Below are 15,892 nucleotides of genomic sequence, written 5' to 3' on the forward strand. Positions count from 1 at the left end.
ATTCAGTCTGAATAATCTAACCGAAAATACAATCATTCATTAAAAAGTATACCATTACTGGGCACCCTTAGCATTCAGTGCATATGTCACCAGTGATTCTTTACAGGGGGTTACAAGTGTGTTTACGGAAGCACCTGCTGAATGCTCATCAGTGTGAACAAGCATTTAAGGACATGTCTTTGATAAATGCTTTTATGTGGTCAATGATCGTGTCTTGTTTAGGGCCACAGTGATCATTATCATCCCTCATTAGCATCAATATATTTCAATATATTTCAAATTACTTTTCATGAAAAATTGTGCGCTCCCATTAGCGGTGGTGTAACTAAGGAGCTTGGGGCAAGTTTTACGTGGAGCCCCAAGCCCTCTATTGATATGGAGCCCCAAAACCTACCAATGACATCTGCAGTGTTAGAGAGGTGTATTTAGAGTAAGAAAGTGTTCATTACCAGCATAGCACCAATAAAACGCTAATAAGATGGATGAAGGAGGGCCCCTAGTGGGCTCCTCTTGTCCAGGGGACCCTGGTGCGGTCATTGACAACCTCTGCATTCCCTATTTCTAAGCCACTGCCCATTTGGTCTTCCATAGTAGAAGCTTGCAATCTAGTTTTGGGTTTATTGTCTCACTTACATGATCTAGAAGCCCAATTGAGCTCATACATTGCCCATAAACCATCCCCTGTACACCTGAAAACCAATGATTATCTTATACAACTCCTCCTTTGCTAAAGGCTGCATATAGGTTTAAACTTTTCTACAGATAGCACTTGATATACTGTACTGAAAAAGATAAATGTTGCACTAATTAGGAGATATGAGAATACAGCACTCCTCCACTGTTTACATACAGTTGTCAAGTGAAACGTTGACTTCATTTCTTACCTGCAGTAGCATTTTGGGCTGAACCCTGAAGTAGCAAATCAGCTGAACACGATTCTAAACATCACTGTTACTATTTTTATTGATTTCTATACAGAAAAAGTAAAAGTGTGTTGATCCTTTGAATTGTAGCTCCACTTTACCTGATTTAACTACACCGTGTGACTCATGGATATCATTTTGTAATTTAATGTTGTTATAATGCATCTTTCCACTTCAGTCTACAATCATCTATCATTCTGTTCAGATGTCAAATGATTCACACTATGCTTCCTTGTAACCACAGCAACAGTAGACAGTTGCATGAACAGAACACACAAGAACTATCATTTCTCTGCTTATGTGATTGGCTTAGGAAGAAATAATAAGTATTTACCTACGGTAGTAAAGCAAGTACTTTAATGTTTTTGCAGTGAGCAGTATTTATAAGGGGATAGAGCTTGCACATTATAGGTATCCCAGAATGCCATTTCTGTTTCATAACACTGTGCAGGCTCATGCATTAAAGACCAACTCTAGTTGCAAATGGTTTCCACATCCTGAGCAGCACTCAGGAACATTGATTGTGTCCATTTTTAAAGCTTCTGTATTACCTCTGTTGAGTAAATCACTTTTAAAATATGTAGCCAGGAGTTCCTGCTCTGGCCACTTCCTCATTCGTCTTCAAGAGTTGTAGTTTGTAATCTTCTTTGAAAGCTCTTACTCTCTGATGTCTCACTGTATTCTCAGTAGCATAATAATGCTGAGCCAAGCACTGCTATACTCAGACACTGCTGTGCTGCTGCTGCTGCTTCTTCAAAGAGAACCCGAGGCAGTGGGAGGGGCAAATGGGACACAGAGGCATGTTCTCTGCCTCATGACATGCCTCTGTGTCCCCCAGACGCCGCTCTCTGCCCACCTACCGCCTCGCTATAGTCCCCTTACTGTGACTGGAGTGTAGTTTGATGTTTTCAAAGATTCTTTTAGAACTGCTTTTAAAGGGAACCAGAGGTGAAAGTGATATGGAGTCTGCCATATTTATTTCCTTTTAAACAATATCAGTTGCCTGGCAGTTCTCCTGGTCCTGTGATTCTAATACTTTTAGGCCTCATTCACATTCGGAATCACGTATGGCCGTGCGTTCGGGACCCAAGCGCACCCGATAGCAAGCCACTCACGTTGCCGTGCGCTGCACTGCTGATCTCCATTCATTACAGTGAATGGAATCAGCAATGCACTTTGCTAAAAATGCATGCAGCAGTGCGATAGTCCATCCCACTGCTGCGCAGCGAGCATATTCTGAACATCAGAAGTGCTGTCTATGCACCTCTCATGTTCTTGCTGATCACATACTATACGTGCTGCCGAAATGCACACGTCAGCGCTTATAGTGTGAACGAGGCCTTATCCATGGACCCTGAACAAGCATGCTGCAGATCAGGTACTCTGACTCAGATTTTACTGGATTAGCCAAATGCTTGTTCCAGGGTTTTGACTCAGACAATACTTATGCCAAAAGATCAACTGGGCTGCCAGGCAACTGGTATTGTTTACAATGAAATAAATATGGCCTCCATATCCCTCTAACCTCGGGTTCCCTTTAAAATATCTCTTAATTGACTAATGCACTGCATGCCTTCCTAATACTGAATATGATTTAATTTGTTAAACCTTATTTTGAAGCTTTTCTGGTACAGGCTCATAGGTATGGAATATGGTTAGTATATTGACTTCTGTATACCTGCAGATGAAGGATTGTCAGCTAAAACTGAACACATTTCTTATGCTCTGTTCCTTAGCACCATTGCCAACAATACCTTCCACACCCAATGCTTTTCCAGTCCAGCAGCACTATGCCAAATAACAGTATATCTGCCTTTGGCCCTGTTATAGCGGCTGTTAGTAAGGGCGTGTTATAGTTACTTTATTGCCTGTGTGGGTGATTGAAAAAATAATTATGCCCCACTTAAAGCTATCAAAAGCCTTCCATTAGATTTATTGGTATCACATATGCCTGGTCTCCATCTTCCCATTAAAGTAAATGTAATTCATGAATAGTAAGCCATAAAGTAAAAGACCCGTTAAATGTAACTCATAGAATAGAAAAAGCTTTACTCATTCTGGTCTCTATATCTCTATAACAAATGATTAGTTCCAAATGTAACAACATTTGTGGAAAATAATAACGTTTTACATCAAGGCATGCAAAGACCAAGTGTAGCTACACTCAATAAGGATAAAGGTGAAGCTGTTGGTGTTAGCCTATGCATTTTTATACATCCGTTATCTGATGTATACCCTGTGCTTTTGTACATGTACAAGCACATACTTCCATGGCTTCTAACACATTGTAATGCATCAATAAACAATACAGACAAGCATGCAAAAACAAGTGATCAGCACAATTTTTTAGTTCTTGAACAAGAAAAAAACATTGCCTTACATTGTTTTACTCAGGCTTTCTGCATCATGGGAAAACATTTTTAAACCTCCTGAGAAATCATGTGATCAATTTTATCAGGTCATAGATTTATAAGTCTCTGATTTGCCGGCCACAATCATGTGCTAAAGCAGGAAGTTATCACAGCAAATCAGAACTTTGCAAATTTAACAAATGATCAAATTGATCACTTGCTTCTCCATGAGTTCTCGTAAGACTCAGATAGTGCTACTATTATTATTATTATTATTGATTTATAAAGCGCCAACATATTCCATGGCACTGTACATATTCCGTGGCGCTCTACTATTTTTATATGTGTGACAGCGCATTCCTTCTATAGCTAGCAAGTACTACTGTAATTACCTTTGTATGGAAGTGACTGATATTTCATCATCTTACCACTAGCACAGGAAAATGCAAAAAAAAATAATATTTCAGGAGTTGTCAAAGAGGAACTGAATTGGAAATTGTAGAAAGCTGTTACTAGCATATGTCAGGAAAAATTCTCGTTCTGTATCTGGATATTCGGTTGGCAGCCATTGAACAGAAAGTCTTGAAGAAAAGTTTTATAATCTACGTTTTACGTGTGTTACCAGCACCTGGACAGACATGATGGTTGATGGAATGGTCTGACAAATGTTTAATCTCTTACACAGACTTACAAAGCATTGATTTTGCATAAATACATTAATTATTTACAGAATACATACTGAATATATAACACTTATGGGTGGGAACATTGCATAACCCTGATTGATTTTACACATTGGTTGAACCCCTTTGAAATTAACATATTATTTTATGGTGGTGTTTACTGGAACCTCACCTCTGTTACCTCACCTCTGTTACCTCACTCAGTTTCAGCTGCCTGTGTGGTGGGCCAAAGTCCACCAGAGTCATCCAAAACTTGCTGACTCTGGGCAGGAAGTACTTTATAAATAATGGCTAGACCTGAAGGGGAATTCTGGATTACAAGTCTTCTCTGAAATTGGTTCCTTCAGCAGTGCAAGGCCTGAGACACACAGCAGAGTGCTTCGTAGACTGTTAGCGCTGCGTCTGCATTTTTAAAAAAAATGCTCCCATTGACTTGCCTTAAAATTGCGATTGTTGTGATTGTGCAGCAATTTTTACTGCAATTTTTATGCAAATCAATGGAACCCACCCTTGTGAGTATAATACTTATACACGTGTGCTTACATCACTTTGTCTAATGATACTGTACCATTGGACTCCTGGACCCATATGCAATTGAATTTTTCACCTGACTTTTCTCCTGGGTGATATTTTGAAACTTGTCAATAAATTGATTTTTAAACCATTAGCAAGCAAAGAAATGCTCAAAATAATTTTGATAGTACTTTTTTACCTACTTTTTGATACTTTTTCCTTTGCAAAGTGCTAAAATGTTATTTTAAATGGAAGATGAAATTTTTTCTCCTAGGAGAAAACTCAGGTGATAAAGTGAATTGCATATGGCCCCTGGTCTCTCTCATTCACAGAGAATTGGAGGTTATGGGAAATCATCAAGAATCAAACTTTTTCTACTATCCACGACAGCCCTTAAGAACCTCTTTTATTATTTAGTATTTATACAGCACCGACCGCAGTATTTTATTGAGTATATAGTTTTTTCACTAAATATCCCTCAGAGGAGCATACAATCTAATCCCTTCCAGTTTTTCATTTTTGTCTGGGCAGTAGTGTTTATCAACATTGTTAGAGCACACACCCTTTTCTTTGAAAGGTGATGAGTGCCAAGCCACATTTTATACAGTGACAGCATCCTGTGTACTTTACACAACCTTTGATTTCTAAAATCCTACATACTGAGGACTGTACTCAGCTTGGGATATATCATACAGCTGTCCAAATAAAGCCACTCTCTGATCTGTAAGTGTTTTTCCTTTCTAATGGGTTTGTAGATGACTTTTGTTACTTTATTTGTGGTCTGGTTTTGGCCACTGATCAACCTGTGACTGATCATACATCATTTTTTGTAACTCCTGTACTCTCCTCCTACAGTTCCCATATCCATATGCCTAGAACCAGATAACAGATCCACTGTTTTACATGCAAAAAGCAAGTCCCAGATGGTTATATAGTTCATAGTCTTTATATCAATTTCTGCCTGTTGAGGAAACATATGTTGTTCTTTTTTAGAGATTTAGAGGTAAATGTGAACCTTGATAGAATAAATGACTTAAATGAATTGAATGTGTTATGAAAGTCAGCAGCCCACTAAGGGGTAAATTCAAAAATGATCACTAATCCTAACATTAAATATTAATGAGACACTGTAACATCAAAAAGTTCCCCTGGGGGGTACTCACCTCGGGAGGGGGAAGCCTCAGGGTCCCAATGAGGCTTCCCACGCCATCCTCTGTCCCACGGGGCTCTCGTTGCAGCCCTCCGAACAGCGGCCCGACAGATCCGACAGCTTGTCCAATATTTACCTTTCCAGGCTCCAGCGGGGGACCTGTTGCTACTTTCGGCTCCGAAATAGGCGGAAATACCCAATCTTAGTCGGGTCCACTCTACTGCGCAGGCGCCGGAGACTTGCGCCTGCGCAGTAGAGCAGACCCGACGGCGATCGGGTATTTCCGCCTATTTCGGAGCCGAGAGCCACTACAGCGCCTGCACAGGAGCCAGGAAGGTAAATATTTACATCGCCGCTGTTCGGAGGGCTGCAGTGAGACCCCCGAGGGACGGAGGATGGCGTAGGAAGCCTCATTAGGACCCTGAGGCTTCCCCCTCCTAAGGTGAGTACCCCCCAGGGGAACTTTTTGATGTTACAGGTTTTCTTTAAAGAGGAACTGTACTGAATATAGCCTAATTAATTAAATTGCTAATTTTTACAATCTTCATTTATAGAGTATTAAGTCAGTGTTTGCCGATTGTAAAATCTTTCCTCTCCCTGATTTAAATACTGAAATTTATCACAGGTGGCGACATCTTTACTACTGGAAGGTGCATCACAGCAAATTGCTTGTTTACTGTGTGTTCTGAAGCCAGCAGACATAACACCTGCACAAATTCACCAGCAAGCATAAAAAAACGGAATAATTTTGATCATACTTTTTCACCTACTTTTTGGTGCTTTTTTAGTTGCAGAGTGCTGAAAAAATATATGTTCTGGGAGAATAATTCTGCATAATAAACACCCAAAGCTAAACATCACTGGAAGGGTGTGGTTATATACCGATATACAGCAATATATAGATATAGGAAGTGTTTCTTGTGCTGAAATCTGGATAATTAATATAAAAATAGGTATCCTGAATAATTTACTACACTCTTCCATGTATCACTGGAGTGCCTCTTTAAGGTTACCATGAATTGGGCAATTTATGTAGCGAGTTACACTTTATACTGGCAACACTTACGTTGCTTGAGTAATAGGCAACATATGGGTTCCATGAATAAAGTGAATTATGCTATTTTCCTCGGTATATACTGTACATAGTAGAAAACCTGTAAATCTTAATGTGTGCTGACTACATACGTTAAAATGACTGTACCTCTAAGAGTCTTATTAAGTGGGTGTTGTACTGAATAGCAGTCTTACCTTTCAATGATGGGGTCTCTAGTTCAAATCTTGGCCAGGACCTTATCTGCATTGAGTGTATAAGCTTTCCCTCAGGGGCGCAACTAGAAATCACTGTGCCCCCCTGCAAAACTTTGGATCCCCCACCCCTTCGCTTTTGGCACAGCTAAACTGAGAACCAATGTTATTCAATTGGCTAGCGTTCACTTGAATGTGTTTTCCCCATGCAGATAAAACGGACAGCAGTGAAGCACTGCAGGCATTTTCTCTATCAATTACATTAGTTTCTGTGATAAAACATGCATGTTTTCACCCATACAGACACACACACATGGTGAGCAGAAAATGCATACAGAAAACTGGCAGATGGGTGTGCTCCCAGCCTCAGCTTATTGCACGCACTCTGTCCACCTCTGATGGAGCAGAACTGGCTCTGCAGACTTTTCCAGCATCACTACAGTACACAGCACTTGGGGAGGGAGTGGAGTGGTTTGGGGGGTGGGTTCTGTACACAAGAGCCTAGTGCACACTGAATAGGGACTGTCTACAAATCTCTGTCTGCAAGACTTTGTATTTATCATTGGCTGGGCAGATGCAGTCAGTAGAACAGTTGTGCAGAGAGCAGAAAGCTTTTTCTTTCTCTGCCTTTAGTTGTCAGTTTCTCAGGACAGGGAAAAAATTTTTTTCCACCCACGGGGCCCCCTTCGGCTTCTGGGCACCCCTGCAGCTGCATCCCTTGCAGGGTCTATTGTTACGCCCCTGCTTTACCTGTTCTTGTGTGCGTGTCCTTCAAAATGCCATAAACATACAGATAAGATAATTGACTTAAGACTATGATAGTGACATAAAACTTTGACTGTAGTAGCGGTTACTGGTATATTGCAAGCTCCTCTGACGGATAATTTGTGGTATCACTATAGTGTAAAGTACCGAGAGGATGCCACTGCCAGCACTATAATAATACATGATATTAATAATTGATATTTGCAAATATAGATTTGACTGGTTCATGTTATTTTACAGGTTATGGCCCTTGTTTAATTCACAAATTCACAAGCAAGCAAGAAAAAACGCTGAATAATTTTGATCATACTTTTTCACCTACTTTTTGGTACTTTTTCAGTTGCAGGGTGCTGAAAAGTTATTTTAAGCAGAAGATGAAAAATGTTCTCCTAGGAGAAAACTTAGAATATAAAGTGAATTGAATAAGGGCTTATATCTTCACTGCTGTTCTATTCTTGGCAACACTGCAGCAGGAAGTGATGCAATCTGGTTAATGGGGACAGAGGTGGCAATAAAACTCCCCATGCTCCTCACTAATGCCTGCTACAGGGACAGCAGAGATGGGGAAAGCCCCATGGAATTCAGGTAGCAGTAAATACCTTTCAGAGGTCTTAGCTCTTCCTCTCTCTCTATAAAAACTAGAGAAAGTTAAGGCTAGAGCCTCACTTTATATTCAGTGCTGACTATTTACCTTTTCACTGCTCTGATGTCTGTGTCAGCTGTGTGTCGTGGAATATTTTTGTGCCGGTAAATACTTGGCTCGCAGGTCAGTGGCAGAAGAGCCTTTTCTTCAGCCAAGTACAGTCTATTATAATTAGATCTTAATGAGAGCAGTGTGTATTGTAATGTATACTCTCGTTATGTTTTCCACAGCACACCTCAGGTCTCAGTTTGAGGAATTCTATTCAGATGTTATATTACAAACCACACTTGAGAAGTTAGAAGAGCTGTCATCTTGGATGATTATTGCTTTTCACTTCTGTAACATAATTATAAAGGAGTACATTAGCCTTCATATCTAAGCCTTCTTTGAGCATCGTTAAGATGAATATGACAAATAAGAGATAATAAAACGCAGAACAAGCAGCCAATATTTTATGACCTACAGAACAAGGTCACCCAATCCAGGCAGAGAGCTACACACAGAAATGATGGTTGCCATTACATTATGAAAGCTGTATTCTGACAGTATTTACTAGAACTTTTTCCACAGGTGGAAGTATAATTCCACTTTCGCTAAAATAGTATTGGCAGATATATATGTCCGTTGTAGACAAGTCATCTTTTTAATTATTATTATTATTAATTTATTTATAAAGTGCCAACATATTCTGTGGCACTGTACAATGTAAGAAAACAAACAAGGGATACATAATGATACAGACAATGATATACATCAAATATGAACACTGATACAAAATACAACTCTGCTGATTACAATTGCAAATTTAACATGATGACTAAAATGTATAAATGTCTAACAGAGTGCAAGCAATTAAATTGAAGTTACCCTTTGGTCCATTTTTTCTTAACTAGGGAAATAAACGTAAATATTGTCATAGCTCATCTGCATTTGAAGATACGGCAAACATCTTTGAAAGCTTGTTTTCCATAATAGCAGACATTATTTTTAGACACGGATGTGTGTATTTTAGGCCATGGAACTAAACAAGATACCTTTGATCTGAAACGCTTCTAGTTTGATCAACAATAGGGTTTGTATACTTTTCACACCAAACAGAGCATGGCTGAATAACACCCAGGCATACAGTATGGGAATGATCTAGGGCTTGGTCACTGACAGCTAGATGTATGTATACTGTACACATCAACTACTGAGCGTTTCCCACACTCTGCAGTGCAGGTGAACATCTTGCACACATATTGACACACATATTTCTACTTTGTAGCTACTTTAAAATATAACATTGTCAAAAACATGAAAAATGCATTGCTTTTGTTGAATATGCAGTGTTAATACTGTTTTTTTTACACTCATATTAATGAAAAAAAGATGAAAATATTTGTGAAAGATTAGGAATAAGGTTAATTATCCTGTACATAACTTAAAGCCTATTTTAGAAAAAAATATTTTATGTAAATGTATTATTATTTAGTATTATATACAGTATAGTTGTTTACAACACACCTGAACTCAGTCTGCACCCTTTAGCATATACTGTAATTTTTGGACTATAAGAGTGGGGGGGAAAAGTTACTGCGTCTTCTAGTCCAAATGCAGGGAGTACCTGACTTGTGAACACCTGCCAATATGAACCTCCACCCGCCGCAATGTCGGGGAACTCCCTGTACTGTGCCCATGCAGAGGAGGACACAAGAGGACACAAAGAGACATAGAGGGGTACACAAAGGGGTATAGAGGAGGACAGAGGCGGACATATGACACAAAGGGGGCAGAGGAGGACACAGGGAGACTCAATAGGTAAAAGGGAGCATGAGGTACAAAGGGGGCATAATGTACAAGATGCCCCTTCACCATGGATGCATCAGGTTTAGTATATATTTTTCCCCCGTTTTTGTCCTCTAAACCTAGTTGCGTCTTATGGTCAGGAGCGTCTTATAGTCCAAAAAATAGTTACTGTGCTATCGTCGACCTCTTAGCTCTAGAACAGGCTGTGTTCCTTTTTTTCTTTCTCTGCCTGAAAAATGTATGCAAGTGACTGTTACTGCCCAGGTTGGTATCGAGTCGGACTGGGTCAGACTGTAGCATTACCTTCACTGATAAGTAATTGTAGCCATAAAACACTTTCTGAGCCGATCCGTCAAAATCAGCCTGCCGACAGACTGTACACACACGGCAACAGCCGCCCCGCGGGCGGGTCTGACGGCCCGTCGTTTGAATAAATTAGGCGTGTTTACGCGCCTTTAATGGCTTCTGAGAGCAGGAAAGGAGATAAAAAGGGACAATAATTCATAGATTTGAGCTCTGACATACAGTGGGTTGCAAAAGTATTCGGCCCCCTTGAAGTTTTCCACATTTTGTCACATTACTGCCACAAACATGCATCAATTTTATTGGAATTCCACGTCAAAGACCAATACAAAGTGGTGTACATGTGAGAAGTGGATCGCAAATCATACATCATTCCAAACATTTTTTACAAATAAATAACTGCAAAGTGGGGTGTGTGTAATTATTCGGCCCCCAGAGTCAATACTTTGTAGAACCACCTTTTGCTGCAATTACAGCTGCCAGTCCTTTAGGGTATGCCTCTACCAGCTTTGCACATCTAGAGACTGAAATCCTTGCCCATTCTTCTTTGCAAAACAGCTCCAGCTCAGTCAGATTAGATGGACAGCGTTTGTGAACTGCAGTTTTCAGATCTGGCCACAGATTCTCGATTGGATTTACATCTGGACTTTGACTGGGCCATTCTAACACATGGATATGTTTTGTTTTAAACCATTCCATTGTTGCCCTGGCTTTATGTTTAGAGTCATTGTCCTGCTGGAAGGTGAACCTCCGCCCCAGTCTCAAGTCTTTTGCAGTCTCCAAGAGGTTTTCTTCCAAGTTTGCCCTGTATTTGGCTCCATCCATCTTCCCATCAACTCTGGCCAGCTTCCCTGTCCCTGCTGAAGAGAAGCACCCCCAGAGCATGATGCTGCCACCACCATATTTGACAGTGGGGATGGTGTGTTCAGAGTGATGTGCAGTGTTAGTTTTCTGCCACACATAGTGTTTAGCATTTTGGCCAAAAATGTTCCATTTTGGTCTCATCTGACCAGAGCACCTTCTTCCACATGGTTGCTGTGTCCCCCACATGGCTTGTGGCAAACTGCAAACGGGACTTCTTATGCTTTCTGTTAACAATGCCTTTCTTCTTACCACTCTTCCATAAAGGGCAACTTTGTACAGTGCATGACTAATAGTTGTCCTATGGACAGAGTCTCACACCTGAGCTGTAGATCTCTGCAGCTCGTCCAGAGTCACCATGGGCCTCTTGACTGCATTTCTGATCAGCGCTCTCCTTGTTCGGCCTGTGAGTTTAGGTGGATGGCCTTGTCTTAGTAGGTTTACAGTTGTGCCATACTCCTTCCATTTCTGAATGATCACTTGAACAGTGCTCCGTGGGATGTTCAAGGCTTTGGAAATCTTTTTGTAGCCTAAGCCTGCTTTAAATTTCTCAATAACTTGATCCCTGACCTGTCTTGTGTGTTCTTTGGACTTCACGGTGTTGTTGCTCCCAATATTCTCTTAGACAACCTCTGAGGCCCTCACATAGCAGCTGTATTTGTACTGACATTAGATTACACACAGGTGCACTCTATGTAGTCATTAGCACTCATCAGGCAATGTCTATAGGCAACTGACTGCACTCAGATCAAAGGGGCCCGAATAATTATGCACACACCACTTTGCAGTTATTTATTTGTAAAAAAAAAATTGGAATCATGTATGATTTTTGTTCCACTTCTCCTGTGTACAATACTTTGTGTTGGTCTTTCATGTGGAATTCCAATAAAATTGATTCATGTTTGTGGCAGTAATATGACAAAATGTGGAAAACTTCAAGGGGGCCGAATACTTTTGCAACCCACTGTACTTCAATGAAGGTGTCATTGAGCAGAGACAATAAAAACTTAAAACACTAGATTTAAAAAAAACTATGGGATATTTTAAAAAAAAAATCATTTTTAGGTGACTGAGGATAGATACAATTCTTTTTCCTATCAGTTTATTTTAACCTCAGATGTCCTTTAAGCATCAGTTGGCTTGGCTTGACAGGCAGCCTATTGAGCCAATCAAAGTGCGGGGATCATGTTCATTAAAGCCACTGGACCAGCCGGGGCTCAGGGCAAGCTCAGTGGTGTGGCCGTCACATAGAAGGAGCGCAAGTAAGTTAGCAGCGCACGCTACGCTGCATTACTGTGCTTAGCGTGCACATAACTCGCGCTCCTCTCCTTTTTTTAAAAAACACTCAGAAAGCTCTGATGGTCAGAAAAGCTCTCAGAAAGTGCTCATAGTGTGTCTGCAGCCTACCACTTTAACCACTTCCCCTCCCCCGGGACAAGTATCTACATCCTTGCAAAACAGCACTACACCTAGCAGGTAAGTAAATACATGTCTCTTGACCCCGTGCGCTCCTGCTTGCTTGCAGGAATTGTATCAGCTGTAACAAAAATGTTCAGAGTGGTCAGTTGTGTTGTAGAATAGTTTTGCATGTCTGCTCACTGCCCATACAATTCTATAGGGCTGTTCACAGTACATGCATTGTACTGCATCATGTTATTGTAGCTCACTGCATACAGGCTTTGTTTTAAAATCCATTTAAAATGTCCATTCTCCATTGCAGTTCACCATCATTATAATGCATGCGTTATGCAACTGACCACTGTGAACCTAGCTAGCCTCTAAGGTTGTAATGCTGTGAGGAAGTTCTGAGTTCAGGTCCACTTTAAAAATCACTCTGAAAATCTCATTGCAAATTCATTTGCTTGTTGAAGTGTGATCTAAGACTGATATTTGTGTTGAAATATATTAGTGGACTTTATATTGGCAATTTGCTTGAAATTTATATATATATATATATATACCTTATTTCAGTTATTACTTTTATCGGTTTATTTTCATTTCGTCTGTTTTATACGGAAGAACATCGCAGAACAACTGGTTACAAGTATGTTTATTTGCTGCGATTGTTTCTGTTTTTGAGAGGTTTTTTTTGTTTTTTTTTAAATAAAGCTTTAGTTAAAGAAAAAAATAGATCTTCAAGCAGGGATAAAGTTGAGGAGAGCTGGGAATTAAGATGGTCTCCAGTTCTACTGGGTGGCTGCAGGAAGAGGAAGTGTATTGCTGAATAGAGAATGCTTTTTTGCAGCTCTCCCAGCTCTGTGATTTTTTTTTGTCATCAAAATGGAACACTCATAAGAACAGGTCTGTTTTGGATTATTTTCTGTCCGAAAGAGATCTTAGGGACCTCCTAATCCCCAAACACAGCAGTGATATTTACCTCCTGCAAAGAAATGACAAAGACATCTGTAAACACGAAGACATTTTCACATTAATATAGCACAAGGCTTTTATAAGCTTTTTAGACGCACATGAAAAGCAGTATTTATATTTCCGCTGTAAGGTGCTATTTAATCTGAGTGGCTCACATGGAAAATATGCTATTTTTAGGCTTGCAGCTTTTGTTTGTCTTCAGCAGCATCTTTATTATTATTTTCCAGGAAGCAAAAAATATTGCTTTGTATAGAAACTTTCAACAGCAAAAACATTTGTAAAACACTTAACTCCCATAAGACCGATCAGTAGTTAGCAGCAGGGTATATAATGTTACAGAGGAAGAAAGTTACATGTTTGTAAATGCCAGACTAAATAGGTGGCTTTTTAATCGATATTTAAACAGAAAAACGTTATTCTCCTATGAAACAAGCAGCACTACTTAATAATAATTAATATCAAAACTTTATTACTTATTCATGTACCAAAAAGGTAAACTGTTTGTAAATCCATGACGTGAAAAACATTTAAAAAGCAGGGAAAGCCTCATGTATAAGTGGATACCAGTGGCGACAGTCCTCCAGTCAAATATCAACACTAACCCTATAACAAAAATTGGTTTGTAAAGGCACTAAGACTATGGTTGAATAATTGCCTGAGCACTAATAATGAGTGGCTAAGCAAGAAAAAGGAAAACTGACTGAAAATATTATGTAAGTAACCGCTTAGGATCTGAAGTTTCAACTATAACCTGAGACAATGAAAGGTATAGCAAAAAAAAACAAAATATGTCAGAATTCAAAATAGATGCTATGGAACATGACCAATAGATGTTACACTGTGGCCACTAAATATAACAGATGTATATTTATCAAACTTAGGTCCTTGTGCAAATGATAAGGCAACATCTGGCAGTGAGTGAGGGGAGTATGACAAACAATCTGGCCTTTCACTTACATGAAAGGTTAACACCTTGGCATTCTGTACTAGCTGAGGTGGAGCAGGTCCTTGTTTGGAAGATCTGTGTAGAGGACATTTCAATACTTCAGCCATGATGTGATGAAAGCATCAAATAGGGTTGTCAAATCCTCTGGGGTTATCTTCAATAGTGATGACATCTACTGTCTGTCTAACAGGGAGGTCCAGTTGAGTTTTTGATGCACTTTTTGGGGCAAACCTTTAAGCTTACATTTTTATGGGGTTTGCTTTTAAAGTGTACTTGAAATGGCATAAACGTGTGGGTGTGTGTATATATATATATATATATATATATAAATATGTCTATTTGACTCGATTTTTGGCTGCTCTGTGGGACTTGTTAGAGACAGTCATTAGCGATGGCTTTATTATAACATTATTGCTTAGTACGTAAGCTGAACATTGAGGGCAGTAGCATGTGCCACTGAGATAAAAGGTTTAATCTGCCAATTTTAAACCTTGAAACCAAAGAGCATCGAACTCCAAGATAGTCCTGTTTACTCTTTGCAGAGCCACATACGCTGATGGTGCTATATAAATAAATCAATCAGCTATATTCCTAAAGATACAATTATTTTCACTTTTTTAGTTTATTTTCACTTTTTGTTCACTTTAAGCTCAATACTATAAAGAATGAAAAGCACATCCCTTATTTTCTGTTCTTTTCACTAGTCAGACCTTGACACACCAGAACCACACTGCTATGAGTGTGAATAATCTAGGTAAAGACATACAGCACAGCACCAGCACAGAGGAACTTGACAGTCATTGCCTTGCCATAGTCTGCAGTTCATTACATTCCAGGGAAGGTCAGGATTCCCCGCAGATGAGCTGAGAGATCATATAATTGTGTTTCAGAGCTGTCAGTGAATAGATCTACACAGGCCCGAGACATGAATAAATTCTTCCCTTTTTTATTACTCCTTTGTAAACTCTGCTTGCTTTATATATTTTCTCTGGTTGTTTATGTCCTTAACTGTTTCAAAGATACCTCAAACCAATACTAACGCACAGTGGACCTCCTCTGACAAGCACATTGCCTCAGTGGTGCAATCCCATCGCTCGAGTGCTGACCAGCCCTAAGGCTTACTCAGTAAGTGAAAATGTTTGTCTGTCCATTAAGCAGAGTCTTTGTAAACATTGCAACCTTCTTTCTTGTTTTTTTCAGGCCTGGAATTTTTCGTTCATAATTCAGAAAGGCTATTTAGGCATTTTTCTTATAAATTGGGTAATTAGGTAAAACTTGAAGGTTGCAGAAATATTTGTGATTTAGGCCATGCCTTCTTCTTAAACTCCATGTAGTTGTCTAATAAGTTCAT

At 39.6% G+C, this 15,892-nt stretch overlaps 1 protein-coding gene across 1 annotated transcript in view; it reads left to right on the forward strand.

Moving 5' to 3' along the window:
* SLC9A9 (solute carrier family 9 member A9) overlaps positions 1-15,892 on the forward strand; it is a 954,803-nt gene that overhangs the window by 922,689 nt on the left and 16,222 nt on the right. The window contains exon 15 of the mRNA XM_068280765.1: positions 15,561-15,666. Within this exon, the coding sequence (XP_068136866.1) occupies positions 15,561-15,666 (106 nt within the window). The remainder of the gene's footprint in view (positions 1-15,560; positions 15,667-15,892) is intronic.

The sequence above is a fragment of the Hyperolius riggenbachi genome, chromosome 4 (genome assembly GCF_040937935.1).
Source record: "Hyperolius riggenbachi isolate aHypRig1 chromosome 4, aHypRig1.pri, whole genome shotgun sequence".
In the NCBI taxonomy this organism is placed as follows: domain Eukaryota; kingdom Metazoa; phylum Chordata; class Amphibia; order Anura; family Hyperoliidae; genus Hyperolius; species Hyperolius riggenbachi.